We start from the raw sequence: 19,001 nt of genomic DNA, 5'->3' as shown, positions 1-19,001 counted from the left end.
CTTGTACTTGTTTTCTGGCATCTGATGTTTTGGTGTCTTTTTCCTGCAGGGACAAAAAGGAGAACCTGGAGTAGTGCCACCTGTAAGTCAATATTTTCTTCATCCATCAGCACACCCTAGAAGTGTGCATATTAGTGCTTTAAAGCAGAATTGCAGTAATGTAGTAAATACAACAGAACTGTACAGCCTAGGAATGAAAGGAATGAAATTAAGTATGCTGTTTCACGTATGTAACATTAGAAATTCCTGTTAGTTGCATTTCGGGTAAAGTTCTTCTGCCATAATCTTTATTTTTATGGTTAGGTTTTTGTGGGAGTGTAATGGTAAATTAGTATCTAGAAAGTGGTGAAATAAAATTTCATTATCTATTAATTCCTTTCTAGTGTGAAGGCAAACAGATTCAAATAATCAATAAATTAAGCCTAAACCATTGTAATTCACTTATTTATTTAATCTTTTTTAGAGTAGCAGTGATACTGCTAGGATTTCGCTCACATTGCTAATAAAAAGACTCCAAACTGGAAAAAGATAACCAGGGGAAATTTTATTTACTTTTCTTTTTCCCTTTCCCTAAAAAGCCTTTTAAATTGCTTGGTACTTTAATGTCCTACCTTGCTATTTGGTTTTCAATAACTGATTTTCTGTAGGGCAGTCATGACAAATGCAGCCATGATGTGTGGTAACTTTAATTTGTATTCCCTGCTCAAGGTTTCAGGGATACGAGGCCGTCCCGGACCAGCCGTGAGTACTTTTCGATCTTCTGCTTCTCTGATGAGGCATCTGCCACCTTCTGCCATTTCCGGTTTGTGTTGTGAGGGTGATGTGAAGGAGAACTCTTGCACGCCTCAGTGGGTATTGTCTGCAGAGCCACTGGCTTTGAGGAGGCAAGAAGGTTATGGGATGTTTTTACCAGTGTCAGGTCAGCCCATGGCAAGTGAATGGATGTGTGCTTGTAGCACATGAACGTCTGAGGCCCTTCGTGCCAGGTGGGTGCTGGGGAATGCCTCTCCAGCAGGGACCAAGCAGGAGCAGGAGGAGTTGCAGGATGCTTTATGCTGTGGCTGAGCAGAGAGCAGTCCTGGACTAGCTGGGAGGGTGTCTCAAACCTGTACATCTCCACATGAAGAGCCTCCAGCATTCAGAAAATCTTTGCTGAATTAACCTGTGGAGCATGTGAGAGGTGAAACCATTTTGATCTCTGCATCATGGTTCTGCTCCGTTCAGGCAATGTACAGTTGAGAAGAAATACTGAATACTTGGTGATTATAGCTGGTTTCTTCATGATGATGTAGAAAAACCCCCACAAATTAATTTTCAAATAAGCATTGGATTTCATATTTGCAGAGCTTTATTAATCATTATGTAGTTTAAGAGACTTAATATTTCTGGTCTTTCTTTTAGGGACCTCCAGGCTCACAAGGTCCACGAGGAGAACGAGGACCAAAGGGAAGACCTGTAAGTTATTAAATATCTCAGAAATAAATTACCTGAACCAACCTCAAAAGATTAGATGGCTTTAAACTGTCTCTCTGTCTCCTAGAGTTACCAAAACTCCCCGTATTTTCCAGGAATCAGGTAACAAACAGGAAAACATTACTATTTCATCATTCCCAGAGTAGATTGAAACCTGAATATTTTGAGAAATGGACAGAGGTTTAGCAGTAATTCCATTAAAAGCTATACTTTCTCAACAAACATTCTCAGACAGAACTGGAACATCATGCTCCCTTGATTAGAAGTCTATGCCTGTTTGCTGGTGACTGCTGTGCAGCAGAAGCAGTGTGAGCTGTGTGGCTCAGAGCTCTTCAGAAAAGACAAAGCTCAGAAGTTAGCAGGAGTTAATATGTGACTACATTTGTTGGTATGCTGGTGAATAATGTAACCAGGATTGCTCAGTGGAAATAAAGACTTCATAAGGGAATTTCGGTGTCTGCATGTGGAGAACCACAGAAAGGCCAAAAAGGAGTGCTGAAAATACCCAAGATGACATGTTCCTTTTGAAAAAGCTAGGTCAAAGAGCAGAAGCTGCTAAAAGCAGATTTTAGAGTCGAATCATTGTAATTTCAATGTGGATATTTTCCTATCCCTCAGGAAAGAGCAAGCCAATACTGAGGTTAGGCATAGGCCTAAACCAGACTCCCTTGCCCTGTTTCCAGTGTGTGCCTGTTGTGTGTGGATGGTAATGGTGTTTTTAAAGCAGTGGAGTACGTGTGTAGCCTCTTTGAGTTGGTTGCCAATCCACTGCTGCTCTTCAGATCTCCGTAAGAGATTTGTCTGAAGAATGAGTATCAAAATGCTTAATAGAGCTCTGGGAGTAATTGTGCAATCTTGAGGTGCATAGAGGGATCTTGACTGTGTTTTCTGAATCAGACTGTGTCTGAAGTGCTTTCCCAATATGCAGTATTGTCAATGAGACACTAAATAAATTCTGATTGCCTGCCATGCATCTTTTGTGTCTCTACAGAGTGGTGGCTACAAGCATCTAAAATCCCAAAAGGTTGTAAATGCATTTGAGTCCTTTTGACACAGGTTATTATTCTGCTTTCAAGGAATAACAAAGGATTGAGAATCAGTCAGCTCCTTTGCAAATGTTCCATTAGAGGTTCTGGTGAGCTGTGTGTATGTGAGTGTAGGTCTGAGACCAAGAGCACTGCTCTCAGAGTCACAGTGACTGCTAGTGCAGGGATTTTATTTTTACTTGTGGAAAAGAAATGTTAGCTCACACCTGCAGTTTATATTATGAAAACCCCTCATGGAGCAGGTAGCCTGGTACAGACTGCCTTTATAAAATTAATCCGGGTAAGTACATTACTGACTGGGGTTGTTACTAATGCACTAAGCACGTTTCCAAACTATTTATTTCTTCAGATTATTTTTTGTTGTTCTTTAAAGTCAGGCTCCTCCTGACTAGTGAGCAGAAGGACTCTGCCGTGCGTCTCTGCCTTCTACAAAAGCAGGACCCTTGGGTATAAAATGAATTCAGGAATATTAGCATATTTTTTTACATCAGATTTTTTGCTAGTGTAACAGTGAGAGACAGCTAGGGAATAGTGTGGCTGCATTTGCAAAATGCATCTAGGGAGGGGGAGTTTTGGAGCATGATGATATTTTAGTTGTTTACAAATGATCTTTTGAAGACAGAAAATAAACTTGGACATCCTCAGAACCATTCATATGTTTTTTCTTTCAGTGTGGATTTACACTTGATTTTACTTGCAGTAGCAGTTTCAGTAGATAGAAATTTAGGAGTGTTATACCATGAGCTGCATTTATTGCAAGCAAAACCTTTGTTTCCTGACCAGCAGCAGGGATAGGCCAGAATGAGACAATTGTGTGTTTAAATGGTGCCACCTCGTGGCATTTGTGAGAATGTTTTTCCTTTTTCCTCTTCGTTTTTTTTTTTTTTTTGTTTTGTTTTTTGTTTTTTTTTTGTTGTTACACTTCGCTGACCTTGAACTGGTGAAAGAAAAGGGCTCTTTTCTATACATATAAACATGTAAATACTGTAAAATTCATAAAATTAAAATCAATATTTCATTAAAAACCCACCAAACTGGTTATATACCACTAGTTACTTGCTACCTACAAATACAGACGTGCATTTTGGTGACTTTTTGGTTTTCAGGTATGTGGTTGCATTTTTGCTCTTGAAGCAGTTTGAGTTTTGGTGACTAAAAAGCAGGTCCTTTTCTAAAAAATAAATTTTAAAAGGCACTTTTTCTCTATTAGATTTTGTTAAGGTGTCTTGTTTGGGTATTAAAAATCAGCAATCCTACAAAAACTTGCTAAATTCTTTATAGGCAACTGTGGTTTTGTGGGGTTTTTTTTGTCTAATGCTTAGCTTTGTTTTCTTTTTGTTTTGAGAACAAACAAATAAGGTATCTCCATTCTTTTCCTCCTTGGGACAGTAAGCACTTTTAGGTTTGGCAGTGTATACTTGTGTTTATAATTGATATATTAAAGAATGAAGTTTTGTGCTAAAACCTTCTGTTTCCATCCAACATGCACAGACCTTCTCATTTGTTCAGAATGCCATCTCTTCACAGCTCCTTTTGTGAACCATATGAGTTCAAACCATACCAGTTAAGATACAAATTCCACTGAAATGTGTTGCAGACACAGTCCTCAGCTCAAGGAAATAAAAGCAATCAGTCTGATTATTAATTGTGTCTGAAAAGATGACTCAGTGAGCCAGGCTTCTAAAATTTTCTGTTTAAGGATTCTTAAAACAGAAGAGCTATTACATAGTCTAAACTTCTCTTTGCTTTGGTCAAGCATTTTATTCTAATGAAAAAAAGGAGTAGTAACAAGCACTTTAAAGTCTGTATTTCTGACTGAAGCATGTCTTTATTGGCCCCATTACTACTCATTTTGTTCCACTAATGTTTTATTACCTCCATATTTAATTTTAGTTCTTACATGAGTAAAGATGTGTGTAATTTAGGAATTTAAAGTGGGGATGAAAATGAGAGCCATAGGATGGGCTCCTAACCTATTCTGTAAATACTAGCTAGAGGTGACTTCAACACCAGATAACTTACCCTGCGTTTCTGGCATTATAACTGTGTTGAGAATTCAACAATGGTATGAACTGGCTAAACCATTCATGATGTCAAGTAGGCTGTAAAAATCCAGCATTACTCTGGAGTTTCCTAAGCTTCTGTGTGTCTTTACATTTATCTGAGCTGTACACATTTTAGAAGTAAATTAACTTTATTCCTTATGGTGTGCAAAACCAAATAGTTTTTCAGGAATAGGATACTCTAGTATGGAATGATAGGAAGCCTGAGTTTTCTAAAAGAGCTTCTGATAGAAATTACTGCAGTTTACTTATGTGTTGGATTAATGATTAATGTTAGTGCTTCTGATCTGAAGGTGGGAACAGATCTTTAGGGATGTTGTTTGTTTGAAGATCTTTCTGTAGAAATACAGATTTATCCAAAGAGGCAGGTGTTCATCAGTTATAATGATTTCAATTAATACCTTTGCACACTGTTGACATTCCTGATTTTCTTTGTAGGGTCCTCGTGGTCCTCAAGGGATTGATGGGGAACCTGGTGTCCCTGGCCAGCCTGGTGACCCTGGTCCTCCAGGGCATCCCACTCACCCGGGACCAGATGGAATAAGCAGGGTAAGTTTTACATTTGCTGTAGCTGAAAGTGAAGCGAGTGTTGGGCCAGATCCACACGATATAAATGGTATCTTGCCTTTGGTTCCGTGACCGTGCAACCCTGTGCCCATGCTTCCTCTCTCCCAGTCACGAGGGGCAGCAGCTCGTGGCACTGCAAATCCTGCCAAAAGCTGGGGCAAGCTGAATGTGAGAAACCTTGGAAAGGATGCAGCTTTCACAGCAGCTTTTAGCATCTAGAAAAGCCAAACTGCCCTAATCTAGAACCACCACGAGGGTTCTGTCACTTCCACCAGCCAAGGGATCTGAGAAATAGCACAGAGGAAATGAGCGCACCAAATTAGGAATATAGAAAAGAGAAAATGAAGAATTATAAATAACTAATGAGAGAAACTAAAATGTGGTTGATTATACTTCTTGCTGGAATTATTCAGACCAACACTGAGAAGATTAAGAAAGAAATTGTTTGTGAAAGCAATGCTAACCAGCCATAGATACAGACAAGGTATTCGGCAAGATTTCTTTTCCTCCTCCCTCTTCTATTGGACACTAATTATGGTTGATAATTAAGTACATATTTGAATTTATTAAGTGTATTCAGTTACACATTTATTGCTGTTTTGACACCTGTTTTGACCTCTCATTTCATTGTTCCTGATGTGTTACTGGAAACAATAGAGTTACAGTGACAAAAATCCGCAATATTTGTGTTAGGCCAATGGCTTGCAACTTTGGGCAGCATTTCATGACTTAACCACATTTCCTAATAGTCCTGAATCCAGCAGGCTCAGACCAAGTAAATATCTTCAGCAGACAGGAATCTCTTAGAATCACAGAAGCACCATAATGGGTGTTAGGCCATTATCCTACTTAAAATTCCACAGAAAATATGGAAGAAAGGTATGGCTGGAAATCTAAGACATTTTTGTTTGTATTCCTGTCTCTGACGTCAGGCAATCTCTGGCCTTTAGAAAATGTGTTTGGGGACCAATCTAATGAGGAGCTAACTGTAAATGTTGGGAGATTTGAATCCACGTTTGAGCAGTTGCTCCTTCTCAGCCCCTGTAAACTCTGGCCTGCTGTGAATGAGGATCTGGCTCTGAATGAAGCAAAATAAAACTGTTGATTTCAGCTATGTACTTGCAGAACAAGGAGGGCACTGTAGTTTCTCCCTTCTCTAACTCTTTGGTCTCTGTGAATTGATAGGAACAGCAGTGCCTTTCTGCTTTGCTGGATAAGGGCAGGATACTTAAAAATTCTAATCTGCAATCATAAAATTGGCTACATTTCTGTTTATCTTAAGATATTTCTGAACTCGAAGCATGGTAAGTGAAAAAAAAGGAAGGAATATGGTAGTTTTGGTTTAGATTTGAAGGTCATGAAAAAAATGTAATTATTTTAATGGGAGGCTTTCCTCTTTTTAGGTTATTTTACTACTTGTTTAATATTAAAGTGGAAATAGAATAATAAGCATATCATGTATTCATGGTGTCTTTGAAGCTTTAAACACCTCAAATTTACAGGAAGGATAAATTTTATTTTGGTGATTAAAACAAGAATTTAGTTGTTAGTACTGCAAAAACAAGGTAAATAATGAAGATGTGATTACATGGATTTTTGCCTTATAAAGCATCACAATGACTTACAGCTAAAATCACCCATCTTATTTTTCCAGCCCTTTTCAGCTCAGATGGCAGGACTGGATGAGAAATCTGGACTTGGTAGTCAGATGGGCCTGATGCCTGGTGCAGTGGTAAGACCACATTAGCCCTGTACAGTAAGAGAGGCTGGAAGTGGAGTGCATGGACAAAAACCCGAAAGCTTCCTATGCCTCTAGAACCTGGATAGAACCTCTAGAACCTCGAGTAGAGTTTTGCACAGTACCTGGGGAAAAAAGTGAAAAAACCCCCGTTTTTCTGTAAAATGGCAGCTGCTTCTCCCAGCTCTAGCCTCCCACCTCTATCCTTCTCTCCTTCTGAAATGTAGCAGCTACTAACAGCAAGGCACAGGAGAAAAAAACAGCTCCTTTTGAGTTGCTGCAGAGTGACTGAAAATTGTCAGGTATAACACAAAGCAGAATAAACAAATATGTAACATCTTTTCACATGGTGACATCAAATCAGAGATTTTTTTTGTAGAAATTTAAAAACTTATTTCCAAAACCAACTCTTAAATCTATGCTTTGTTATTTGAAGACAGACTTCCTGTTTCTCCAGTGGGTCCAGTTTTTTCACTGGCATTCCTCACTATATTAGATATGCCTCTCCTCATTAGATATGCTCTTTACTTTGAGTGCACTGGGGACTTTCAATGGTAACATTGAAATTTTCTACTGTCTGTGAAAGCTGTTTCACCACCCTAAGTTTTTTCTTCTGGGACTCTTGGGGTTGTTTCTTAATAATACCTCTCTTCACGTTTGATATCTTGAAAATACTGTTACCCTCTTTACCGATATTTTTTAACATCCATTCTGAAGGAAACCATCTTTTAGTGATTTTACTGCCCATGAGTTTGCCCACCTGAATCGTACCCAAGGCCCCACTGGTAGCCTTCAAAATCAGTTCCAATGCCATACAAAAGGTTCTAAAAATAATTTGATATTTTGCCTTAGGACTAACCTTTGCAATGAGTTCTTCAAAGAACTTTTCGCTGAATGTCTCTCTTCAGTGAATTTGCTTTCTGAACATAACAATGATTTGTTCCACATGTCTGTCCTACTTTGTTGCTTACATTGTTTTGCTTAATCCTTTCACTCAGTTTGTCTCAAGGTATTGCATGTCTTGTACTGCCTCCTCTCTTGTCATTCTCAAATATGGTTAATTTTAATGTTAATATATCTATGGCCTTGCACAAAATCTGCTAAAGTCAGCTGGCACTCACTTGTGGTTTTTGGATCGATTCACCATGTTACGTGACATCCTTTTTTTCTTCTCTTGTAAACTGCGTAACTGACAGCTGAAACATTGTTTTGTTTCTAATGTTCATTAGCTTTTTTTTTAAATGGCCCATTGCTAACTCTTCTACATTTGCTTTGTAAAAATTATTAAAAATTAATGAATTTTAAAAGACATAAATCTTGAATTTCTGTCAAAATGAATGGTTGTCTGTTACAGCTATTTTTGTATTCCTAGAACCAAGATAATGACTTTCAAACAAGATAATGTTTATTTCATGTTACAAGTTACAATTAGATTTGAGATTTTTCCGAAAAGTCCCATATGACACTTTCTAAGGGACAATCTGAGTTTTGTGTAACAAACCACAATGATTTGGAAAGCTCTTTTGGTGGTTCATATGATATACTTAAACACATCCTTTCATTACTGCTTTTCAGCTCATGACTGAGAAGAACAAGATGAATTTATTTTGTCAGTGATTCCCTTATGGGATTCATCTGAGTAATGAGATTCCCTTCAAGTGAAGACTATTCCCCCCAACTCTTATTTTGTTACTACATTTTTTTTGTGGAGCTAGACAGTTTGGTTATTCTGATTCCAGAGACTGTGAGGTTGCAGAAAGCAGCCAAGTCCATATTTTCAGCTGCTAATGAAATTATGCTCCTGTGGCTTTTGGACTTTGAAGATTTCATTCAACATGCATTTGTATTTTATAATGCCAGTTTTGAGTAAAAGCCTTTCTGAGGTTTGACTGTAGAAATGGTCATGGTCACTATCAGGCCATTTTGCTCTTTCTAGTGTGAATGTTACTTGGGAAAGGTTGTTTTCCAGTGTGTAACAAGTTGTGTGTTCAACAGGGTCCAGTTGGTCCACGAGGTCCTCAGGGTCTCCAAGGAAAACAAGTGAGTGCTTCACCTCAGGGGATTTAATTGGCCAGAGCTGAAGGCAAAGCTCGTAGTGATTGGGGTTTGTACGTCTCTGGGGCAGTGTCCCTCCTCAGTGACTTGTGGCTGAATGCACCTTCATCCAGAAGGGGAATTTAAACAAGGGCTCTGCTCCACATGGACTCTATACACAAGAATTGGCTCCAAAAGAACAGTTTATTAGATCTTTAACAGGGTTTTAACCCAACACATTTTTTAATGAGTGAGCAGCAAAGAAAATGGAGACTGTTCTGGTTTTGTTATTGGCATGGTGTTAAGTTTCCAGTGGCATTTGTGTATGGCACAGGATTTATCTACAGCTTGAGGGGTTTTAGTATCCAACTTTCACTCATATGGAAATGTGAACCGGTTCTGAATTAGAATCCAGACTCTCGCATAGGCTGTGATTTTCCTGGTCATGGATTTTAATTTATATCCTTATAATTGCTTTTGGAATTTGTAACTGTATTAATCTTTGGTTAATTTTAGGGTGGTGCTGGCCCCACAGGCCCACCTGGTGAACCTGGGGATCCAGGACCAATGGTAAGACCAATAAATGCAAACATTTCTACAATAGAATTGCAAATATGCTATACTTTTTTATTTTAGAACAGAATTTTTGTCATGTTGCTTCAGCTGAAACTATTAAGTAACTTCAATGAAGAGTTGTGGTGTTCAAAGCTTGTTGTCCTGGATCTGTGAATTTAAATTGTTTTGAATGTGAATAGCAAGAATTATATTATGAACAGTCATTGTTTTCCAGCACAGGCCTGAGGATGATTAGGCACTGGTAAAACCATACCTGATAGTGTACGCTTACAGAAAGGGTGATAAGACTATTTTTTTTTGAGGCAACAAAATGATTCAAAAGTAAAAGCAAGAACCAGAGATTTGAAGCAACAGCAACTGTGACTTTTAATGTTCTGTTTTTTTTTTCCTGAAGAATTTATCCTATAATTTCTTATAACATAATGCAGATTTTCTAGGGTCAGGATGGTTAAAAGAGCACCGCAAAATTAAGCAAGTGTGCTTGGGCGTAAAATCTTCCTTTTTCTACATCTTTTTTTCGTAAAACCAGACTTTGAAATGGAGCAAATAGATATTTTAGTGATGGCTAAACTGACTTCTCAACAAATATATTTATTTTGTAGGGGCCAGTTGGCTCTCGTGGACCAGAGGGACCTCCAGGCAAACCTGGTGAAGATGTAAGTTTGTTATTCTTTGTATCTTGTTTTATTTTTAATAAAACAAACATTGGCATCTGTGAGACAGTGACTAACTAGCAGATGTGCCTGTTCTAACTCCTATTGTCTGCTTACTTTGCTTTGTAATTGTACTCCTCATTAAATCCACTGTCACAACTGTGAATCTTGGCAACCATTTTCCAACCCCTCCTTTCTTTTCCTTACATGTCATCATCATACCTAAAGTCTAAGCACCAACTATGCTATTTCTTGCTTCAGTAAGTTCTTAACTGAGATATCTTTCTTGAAATCAAACATAATAATAAATCACAGTTACAGGGGGTCAGCTGGAGGCATCTTATGTCTTTTGGGATCGCATGTTGGGGTAGAAGAGCTGTAGTGGCAGCATACATGTGTGTCTGGACAAGATTTTAATATTTAATTTCTTTTAAAAATTGATAATTGATATTCTTAACAGATTTCTTTTTTCTCTATCCATGTATGCACACATATATATGTAAAATGTATGTTTTATACATGTTACATGAGTGTATATGTACTGCACGACAGCCTAAGACCTTACTGGTCGATGTATATTATTTGTTTGCAAATCACATTAAATCCATCTGAACTGTAATTTATAACTTGGAAATTAATTAGAAAACTGCAGATGACATTTTAGTATGGAAATTAATTGTATAATAGCTACTTTCCCATTAAACTGTACAAAAAGTTTTAAGAGTCCTTGGCAACAGTTAACTCTCAGCACAGGGAAGTCAAATCTTGACACTGTTCTAAGAACTTCTTCCATTTCCATTGTTTGGGTGTCTTTAATTGCATTTATGAAACACTTTGCCTTTTCTTTGACCTGCAATTATTTTTCTGAAGCCTTTCATTTTCCTACTACCCAGCGTCCTGGGTGTATTTGAACTGATTGATGCATGTAAAGGACTGTTTGGCTGTGACTCTGAAGGGCTTTGACTAATCTTCAAAATATACTTGTTTGGTTCAGACTGACCGTATTGTTTTTCCTATTGCATTACAGAGAAAATAGTCACTGTCCTAGAATGAAATGATACACATTTTAAAACTTTTGAATGGAAGGAGAGTAAAAAGCTACAACGCAAGTAGTTTTAGATTGCTGTGGGAAATAACAGCAATTTGATGCTCTGTGGGAAGATGACAGTAGGTTGCCTCATTAATTTCCATCAGGGAAACCAGGTGACAGCACCATCTCCTCATGGCTGGGATGCATTGTAGGCTCAGCCTTCAGCTTTCCCAGTCCTCAGTTAAAAACCCTTCATAAGTTAATGTGTCTAATGCACATTTGCTAGGCATGTGTGCAGTTGGTTTATGTTACTGACACTGTTTACAGCAAAGAGAGGATGCGTAATACTGATGTGAATGTCCTCATTTGTTTGAATGGAAGAATGATACAAAAAGTCCATTTTCATATTTCCTATTTTAACATGTTCCTTTTTTTCCCCTCCTTCCTTAGGGTGAACCTGGCAGGCCAGGACAATCCGGTGAGCCTGGATTTCCAGGATCTCCAGTAAGAGCGTGATTATTTACATTTTAGCAAAATAATCATATGTCGTCATATGATACTGGTTTCTTATCGCTTCATCCTCATGTGACTCATCTGTTTTGCTTTTAATTATGAGTGCAAAGTTCTGCCATTCAGTATCTGCAGTCCTTGTCTTAGCTTGCTCTTTGGCTCCAGATTGGTGTTTGCTTTGTTGCTGAGAGGATAACTTGTTATCTGAGATCTTTGTTCTAAATTCTTATGACCAATATTCTGACACAAGGCACTTATCTCCCTTTCATTAGCCTTTCCAGAGAAACTTGGTAGGAAGCTAAGTGAAAGAGAGCTTTGGTTTAATTGCTAAATGTGTTTTAGTAGCAGTGGCTTATCATGTTTCTGGACTGGCATATTCTGAAAGAACAGGTACAGTGTGCAGTTCTGAGTTTCTGTTTTATTTTAAATGATTGTTCTGAGTTTTGATCTCAGCTTAATTAATGTTTCTCCATATTAACCCTCAAAACTTGACCTGCTGCTCCTCTTATTTCATTGCTTCTGTTGAAAGTTGAAGTTTGATCACACAACAATGTAAATGATAAAGCTTTTAATGTCAGTGAAGATGTTAATAATGCTGAGACTACTTTCAAGGCTGTATAATCTGTGACCTGCTCAAATGTTGTGCCTCACTATGATGAAGGTGAAGGAGTGTTAGCAATATTAGTATTACTGCTGCTGCCCTGTTAGCACCATTATTGCTCGGTTTATCTGCAGAATCAGGATTGGATTTGTTTTTTTCTTTTTCCTACCTAGGGCCCTCGAGGCTTTCCTGGTGCTCCTGGTCTCCCAGGTCTCAAGGGTCACCGGGTAAGAGACAAGATTTTCCCTCTGTGTATAGATGATATTTCCTGGCAGCTTCAGAATGAAGTTTTTTCTTTGTATCTGTGCAGAATTTGCCTACACTAGAGACGAGGCAGCTGTAGCAGAATTACTGACATTTGAGAGAAAGAGGGCCTTGCAGAAAATCAGCACTATTCCCCTTTAAGCTGACCTCTGTATTACATGCTCCAGTGCTTTCTTCATTCTATTTTCAAATGTTCTGGGAATCTGGAAGGAGTTTGCATGAGCCCTGCCAAGCTTCAGGAGGCGCAAACCTGACAGTTCTCTCACTTTGTTGGCAAGTCTTGTATTAGGGTGGGGAACTTGAGAGGTGGATATGTTTGCAACATGGAGTGATTACAAATTACCAACTTTTCTGGCCAGAATTTTACTTCAGGGAGGAATAAATACGTTTCCTATGGCTCAGAGCCTCCTCCTTGTTGTTTTAGGATTTTTTAAAAAAACTTTCTTGTTTTAAAAAGGAAACCAAATCCAAGGAAATGTACCTTGTGCAAATGGTTTCCATTTAGGAAATGTTTAAAAACTTTATTCCATCTGGTTTTTTCTTCTTTATCTTTTTTTTTTTTCTTACTCTTACCACCTCAGATCCATTTTTAATCCTTTAGTATCAAGTTACTTTAACAATAATAGTGGGAATGTTCTCTGTATGTACATCTATAAATAAAATTTCTTCATATTTTTATAACTTACAGGGATTGAAAGGACTTGACGGTCCAAAAGGTGAAATTGGAGCAGCTGGAGCAAAGGTATTTTCATGGCCCAAACAACTAAATGGTTAAGCATGTTTTCTGTCATACCAAAATCATGAAAGGCAGGAGATCTTTCAAACACAGCTTTGCACCCTCCCTGACCTTTGTGTGGGGAGGGAGTTCAGTAGTGCCAGTCCCAACTTCAGCTGGGGCTGCTTTAGGCCTGTAAGGGATCACTGGCTGAGCTGAGTGCTCCATTTGTGACACATATGTGATACTGAAGACAGCAGAGTCTGTTAACAAAGGGCCCTTGCACTTCTTGCAATTCTCTACTTGAACAGTTCGTGGTTCTGTTGGCTCTTTGTGACCAAGTTGAACATTTTTTAATATAATCAAATAAAGCAATGCATAACTAAAACCTGATTCTCCTCTTTCAAATTATGAGAGATTGGCATAAAAGAAATAGGCATTGGAGAGGAGAGAGGGGATATATTCTATGAAACTGACTATTTTATTAGTGTATTCTCTTAGAATTTTTGATCCCCACTGGCACTGCACCACTCTTACAACTTTAGATCAAAGCAGTGGTAATACAGGATAGCCAGCTGGAGTTAATCCTTTCAAGATAGGTTAAAAGATGTTTTAAAAGAGCATACTTTTTTCAAGCTTTTTCGCTTTCATCAGTACTGATACTGAAACATTTTTGGCCTAACATAGGTGATAATTGAATGTGGGACAGAACTATTCCTTTAGATTAAAAAGATAGTAAATGAAGTGAATCTTCCAAAATCTGAATTTAAATGTGAGATCAGTAGTTAAGGAGAGTTTATGTAAGAAAACATTTCTTTCCCGAGATTGCCTACCACTTTCGGTGGAGGCAGCAACAGCAGCAGTCTTGGCAGAGAACGCATAAACACTGAGAACACATTGACATTGCATTTCCATCAGCATGGGGAACAGTGTCCTTGCCATGTGTGATGCACACAGGTACCTGTGCAGATCTGCCCCCACGGTCCAACATAAGCATGGATGACAGGGATGAGATGTGACTCTATTTTCCTTTCACCTTTTTCTCTAATTGTGTCATTTTGCTTCCTTTTCTAGGGAGAGTCCGGACCAATGGGAGCCATGGGTCCAACAGGTCCTCTAGTGAGTGTCACATGCATTGGGTATTGCAGAAGTGATTGTAAATATTATTGCCAGTGGGAATTTCAGGGGTTTGGTACCTGTATTTGAGCTCATGGAGCTGAACTTTCTCTTCATGAAGGCTTAATTTTCTATTACTCTGACAGTGAATTTGGTCCACTGTAAGCTGTTACTGCCCTGCATTCACAGACATAGGTAATGATGATAAGTCAGAAGGCTCAACAGAGACTTGGCTGCAGGTGTGGTGCTTGTTTCCCAACTCATGTAAGTGTAGGGTGATAGTTTTTGCTTTTTTACAAGTTGATGCCTCATATAGAGTGATTTCAACATAAGAAAAACTGGCTTAGGTTGCTCTGAGATAGAACTGGAGTAATTTAGATCAGGAGTAAACTAGGTAAGAAAACCATGGACAGAGGGTTTTGGAGGTTATGGTGAGGATAAGTATGCATGACCTGGAAGTGAAATGGAGAAACTTTTTCTTAGAGTAATCTTCATTCAGATGTGGTTTTGGACGACTGAATATGTGTGAGTAGTGTTACATGACAAAAATTGACTCTTGGCAGTGCTTTTGGAAGTAAAGCCTCTTTCTGATATCAGATAAGGGCATCTTTCTGTGAAGCATTATGTTGTGTGTAGAATGTAATACCCCTGAAGTGGAATCTAATTTGTGAATGAGATTTAGTGAAGGAAGTTGCATTATTGTCACTGGTGAGAAAATACAGAATTAATTCTAGTGTGTTTAAAACTGGAAATACTGTTGGAATGCAAAAAGAGAAATTACAGTTTATTAAGTTTCCACTTGTGAGGCTGTAAGGATTTAGATGAGCTGCTACTTCTTTTCTGCTATAGGACAAGATAAGCTACACCTGCAAGAGTGAAAAAAACCAACCCTTTTTATTGTTCTGACATGAAGACCTCCTAAATGAAGCACTTTTTTTTCTTTCTTCAAGGGACCTAGGGGAATGCCAGGAGAAAGAGGACGAATTGGACCACAGGGTGCCCCTGTAAGTAGCATCTTCCTTCTCTCTTGTAATTCTTCTCCTGTTTTACTTAAATTTAAATCCCTGAGCCTAAAAGTGTTTGTTAATGTGACTTGCTACTCACTTGTGTGGTGAGTTCTGCTGTAGCTTAAGAAAGTTAGGTCTTAGCAGTTTTGTGAGGTGAGATCTTTGCTATAAATTTTAGAAGTTAAAAACAGTTTTAAAATGAGAATGGTTACTATATGGTAATTTCTTATAGCAGAGCTGCCCATGAGTCCAAATACCCTCACAGCACAATTTTTTGGGCTATAAAAATGTCTTCTGTGTTTCTGTGGAATTTCTTGAGAGAGGTTCTTTTCAGAAAAAATTATTTAACTGGAAATAATATGTTGCAATTTTGTCTGGAAAAAGGTTTAAAATGAATGTTTAGATGCAGCCTTTCCATTCAGATTTCAATTTAGATGAAATCTAAAAATTTAAATCCAGATAATAAGGCTATCTTCTTAAAAAAATTTTGACTTTCAGCAAAAAGAGAGATTATCCTTGACATGAGATCATATTTGAGTTAGAACTTTCATCCTGCTGCTTTTATGTCCAGTGTCAAGTATTGTTTTTCTGGCATTTCTCCCTATGACTTTCCTATGCTCCACTTGTGTCATGTGCCCTATACAATGACACTCTCAAAATATCGTCCTTTCTGAAAATAGAGAAATCCATTAACTCAAATGGGAGCATAATTTCTTCCAGACGTTTTCCTTGACAGTGTTTGGAGGAATTTGCAATCCAGCATTTCTTCAATCACTTTAGTATATATGGCTTTATCACAAATGCTGACGACACATAATTAAAAAAGTAGGTCGAGGTCTTACAAATAGTCTGTGTTTTCTGTTTTCATGTCTAGGGTGGACGTGGCCAGCATGGTATGCCTGGGAAGCCAGGCCCAATGGTAAGGGATTGGTTCTCAACCACCTACGTTTTCATTTCATATTTCCACTTGGCTTTCGACACTACCCAAAAAAACCAAAAAGAAACATTGGCAGTTGGTGGTATCAGTTAAGTGCATCTGGAATTAATTATCTGAGAATGATTCCTAGTTCTACTCAGTTTTAATGCTGTCCTCTGCAAAATTGTCCTCTGTAGTTTACTTCATCTAAAGGTTTCAATTTTCAGAGGAGTAGGCCATAGCATTTCCCGGGGAGGTGATGCTCTGCTGCTCTTATGGAGTCCATATGGTAGGGAGGAAAGTGCCTGCACTGCAATCTAATGCAGTTCACAATTGCCTGTTATCTTCCTTCACATGCAAAGTTGGCAAATGAGGCTGTACTCATTGTCAGCAAGAAGAAAGGCGCTCACTGATAGCACAACTTGCTCCCTGCAATTGTTCCATTAGCAAATGTGTAAAAGAGCCGTTTAATTAGGGACAGTCACTTTTTGAACTGAAGAACCAGAAGCCTGTGTCTGAATGTCTGCCAAGCTGAGAAAGCCTGGCCTGCATGGCTGTTCAAGTTCTCCCACCACGGCAACAGGGCTGCAGAGGAAGACGTGGCTGTTTACACTCAGAGTGTCAGTGTAGCAAAAGATGTTGGTTTTGATCTTACAGTCCAATCTCACACTGCATTTGCAAAATACATTTGTGTATTTTGCAATACACGTGAGTCAGGGATTATTCCCATGCATACAGTTAATTTTGTGTTGCTTTTGCATGTGAAAACTAGTGATGATTTTGTACTATTTGTGCAAGGCCAGCTTCCACTTTAAAAATGTGGTATTTATGTTTGCTTTTTTTTTAAAAGCACCATTTGTAGGATATGGTGGACAGCTCCTATCCGTTGATGTAGTCAGCCTTTACCGTTTTGCAATGTTCAGCTTAGAAAAAACCAACAAACTGAACACAAACCCAACAACCAAACGCCCCAAAAGCAGTGCACCAAAAACCCCCCCTCAAAACCCTAAACCACACCTGTCTGCAATTAGAATTTCCTTCTGTGCATACTCTTGAAGAGACTTTCTCAGACTAAGTTCTGAGAAAAATTCATTTACCTGTTTCATCTTAATGAACATACTGTTTTATTAAAAACTTCATTAAAAAACAATTAACTGTAATAGAAGCTCAAAAAATAAGTGTGAATACCTAAAAGCTACAAAACTCAATTATTTAGTTTATCATGAAGGAAAGGTAAGTTGTTATAAGAAACTTTAAAACAAAGAAACGATTTTAAAAAAAAGTTCAAAAAAGCTGGGTTGCAAGCTAAGAGGTTTTACATGAAGCTTGTAATTTTTCTTTGGCATAGATTGTGAACTCAGCTTCACTGGACATGATAAGTGGTTGGCTAATATTTTTGGAAAATCCTACGTAGTGTCACAAGGGAGACACTCGTCCTTAATGCACATGTTTCTCATTGGAGAAAGTGTTAATAAAATGTGTTGTTTGGGTCAGTGCAGTGGTACACCAAAATCCTGGAACTCTTCCTGCAGAAAGAGAGAGATTTGGCAGACATTATTTGTGATCCAATAAACTGGGACATAGGTTTTCAAAAATATACTTAGTGAGCTGTTGCATCAGTTCTGTAGAAATCCAGTGCAAGGTCACAGCAGAAGTGTTGTTAAGCAAAATAATCAGATTGTTCTGATTAAGTTTGTCAGGAGAGCTTTATTACATAGAACATTTTTCTCAGTATGAATCATATTTTACAAAAAGAAAATCAGAAAAAGATAAAGAGGAATTATCTGGGAACAGTGTTGCAGTGAGTATTAATAACCACTGTGTGCCGCTATCCAGAGACTTTGGAATACAGTAGAAAGTTCTGTGAATGTCTTGTTCAACCCAAGAGGCATTATGGAAATGGAAGCATCTCTGCCTCTATAGCCCTGAAACATTGATACAAAATCTGTGTTTTACAGCTTGCAAATGGATTTGCTGTGAATTTAGGAATCCCATAATTGTTAACTGTGAATTGTGTATGTTGCAATTTGGGCATTAATAGCTGAATCAAGAGGTGTAGCTTTGCTGAAATCAGCAAACACATTTTTAAAGAACTGCACCACAATTCCATAAAATGTATATGTATCTCTTAAAAACCTGATATTTATAGTTATTTTGGTTTTGTTATAAACAAATGTTTTATGACCAAAAAATACATGTAATCCTAGACCCACATTTACCCGGTGATGAGATGATAATCTGTGTGATCTAAACTGATGAATTACAGCTTTATGTGTCTGTCTTTTATAGGGCCCACTTGGCATAACTGGTTCTCCAGGTTTTCCTGGTGTTCCTGGTGTAAAGGTAAAAAATAAAATGAAAGTATCTTTTCAAAATGTCTAACAGCACACAAGTAAAAACGTGGACTAGACTACACAAAGCTCAGACTGACGTGTGTACACATCCCCAGGAGCTGCTGTGAAATCAGTCTTAAGACCTTCAGGCAGAAGATAAATGAAAAAAAAAAAAAAGCCAAATGAAGCAATTGCAATTCACCACTGTTAAGATACTTTCCTTTCCCTTTTTCTCATGTCAAGGGGTAATTATAAGATAACTGTCATGCTGTGCATCAGGAATCTTGTCCAGTATATTCAAAGAATTGCAAGATACATATTTAGAAGTGAGTTTGTGGGGGCAAGTCTAAGACAATATG

The 19,001-nt window shown here is 38.1% G+C and overlaps 1 protein-coding gene across 4 annotated transcripts in view; it reads left to right on the top strand.

Moving 5' to 3' along the window:
• The window catches only part of COL5A2 (collagen type V alpha 2 chain), a 172,290-nt gene that overhangs the window by 125,719 nt on the left and 27,570 nt on the right, over positions 1-19,001 (top strand). For all 4 annotated transcript variants that reach the window (XM_032114536.1, XM_032114537.1, XM_032114534.1 and 1 more), the window contains 15 exons: positions 50-82; positions 709-741; positions 1,402-1,455; positions 5,021-5,131; positions 6,804-6,881; positions 8,883-8,927; positions 9,438-9,491; positions 10,100-10,153; positions 11,631-11,684; positions 12,465-12,518; positions 13,244-13,297; positions 14,345-14,389; positions 15,337-15,390; positions 16,268-16,312; positions 18,599-18,652. In XM_032114536.1, coding sequence (XP_031970427.1) covers positions 50-82; positions 709-741; positions 1,402-1,455; positions 5,021-5,131; positions 6,804-6,881; positions 8,883-8,927; positions 9,438-9,491; positions 10,100-10,153; positions 11,631-11,684; positions 12,465-12,518; positions 13,244-13,297; positions 14,345-14,389; positions 15,337-15,390; positions 16,268-16,312; positions 18,599-18,652 — 822 coding nt within the window. The remainder of the gene's footprint in view (positions 1-49; positions 83-708; positions 742-1,401; positions 1,456-5,020; positions 5,132-6,803; positions 6,882-8,882; positions 8,928-9,437; positions 9,492-10,099; positions 10,154-11,630; positions 11,685-12,464; positions 12,519-13,243; positions 13,298-14,344; positions 14,390-15,336; positions 15,391-16,267; positions 16,313-18,598; positions 18,653-19,001) is intronic.

This window comes from Corvus moneduloides, chromosome 7 (genome assembly GCF_009650955.1).
Source record: "Corvus moneduloides isolate bCorMon1 chromosome 7, bCorMon1.pri, whole genome shotgun sequence".
Classification (NCBI taxonomy): Eukaryota; Metazoa; Chordata; class Aves; order Passeriformes; family Corvidae; genus Corvus; species Corvus moneduloides.
Note: the sequence above shows the minus strand (reverse complement) of the source record. Positions and strands in the feature narration are given on the sequence as shown.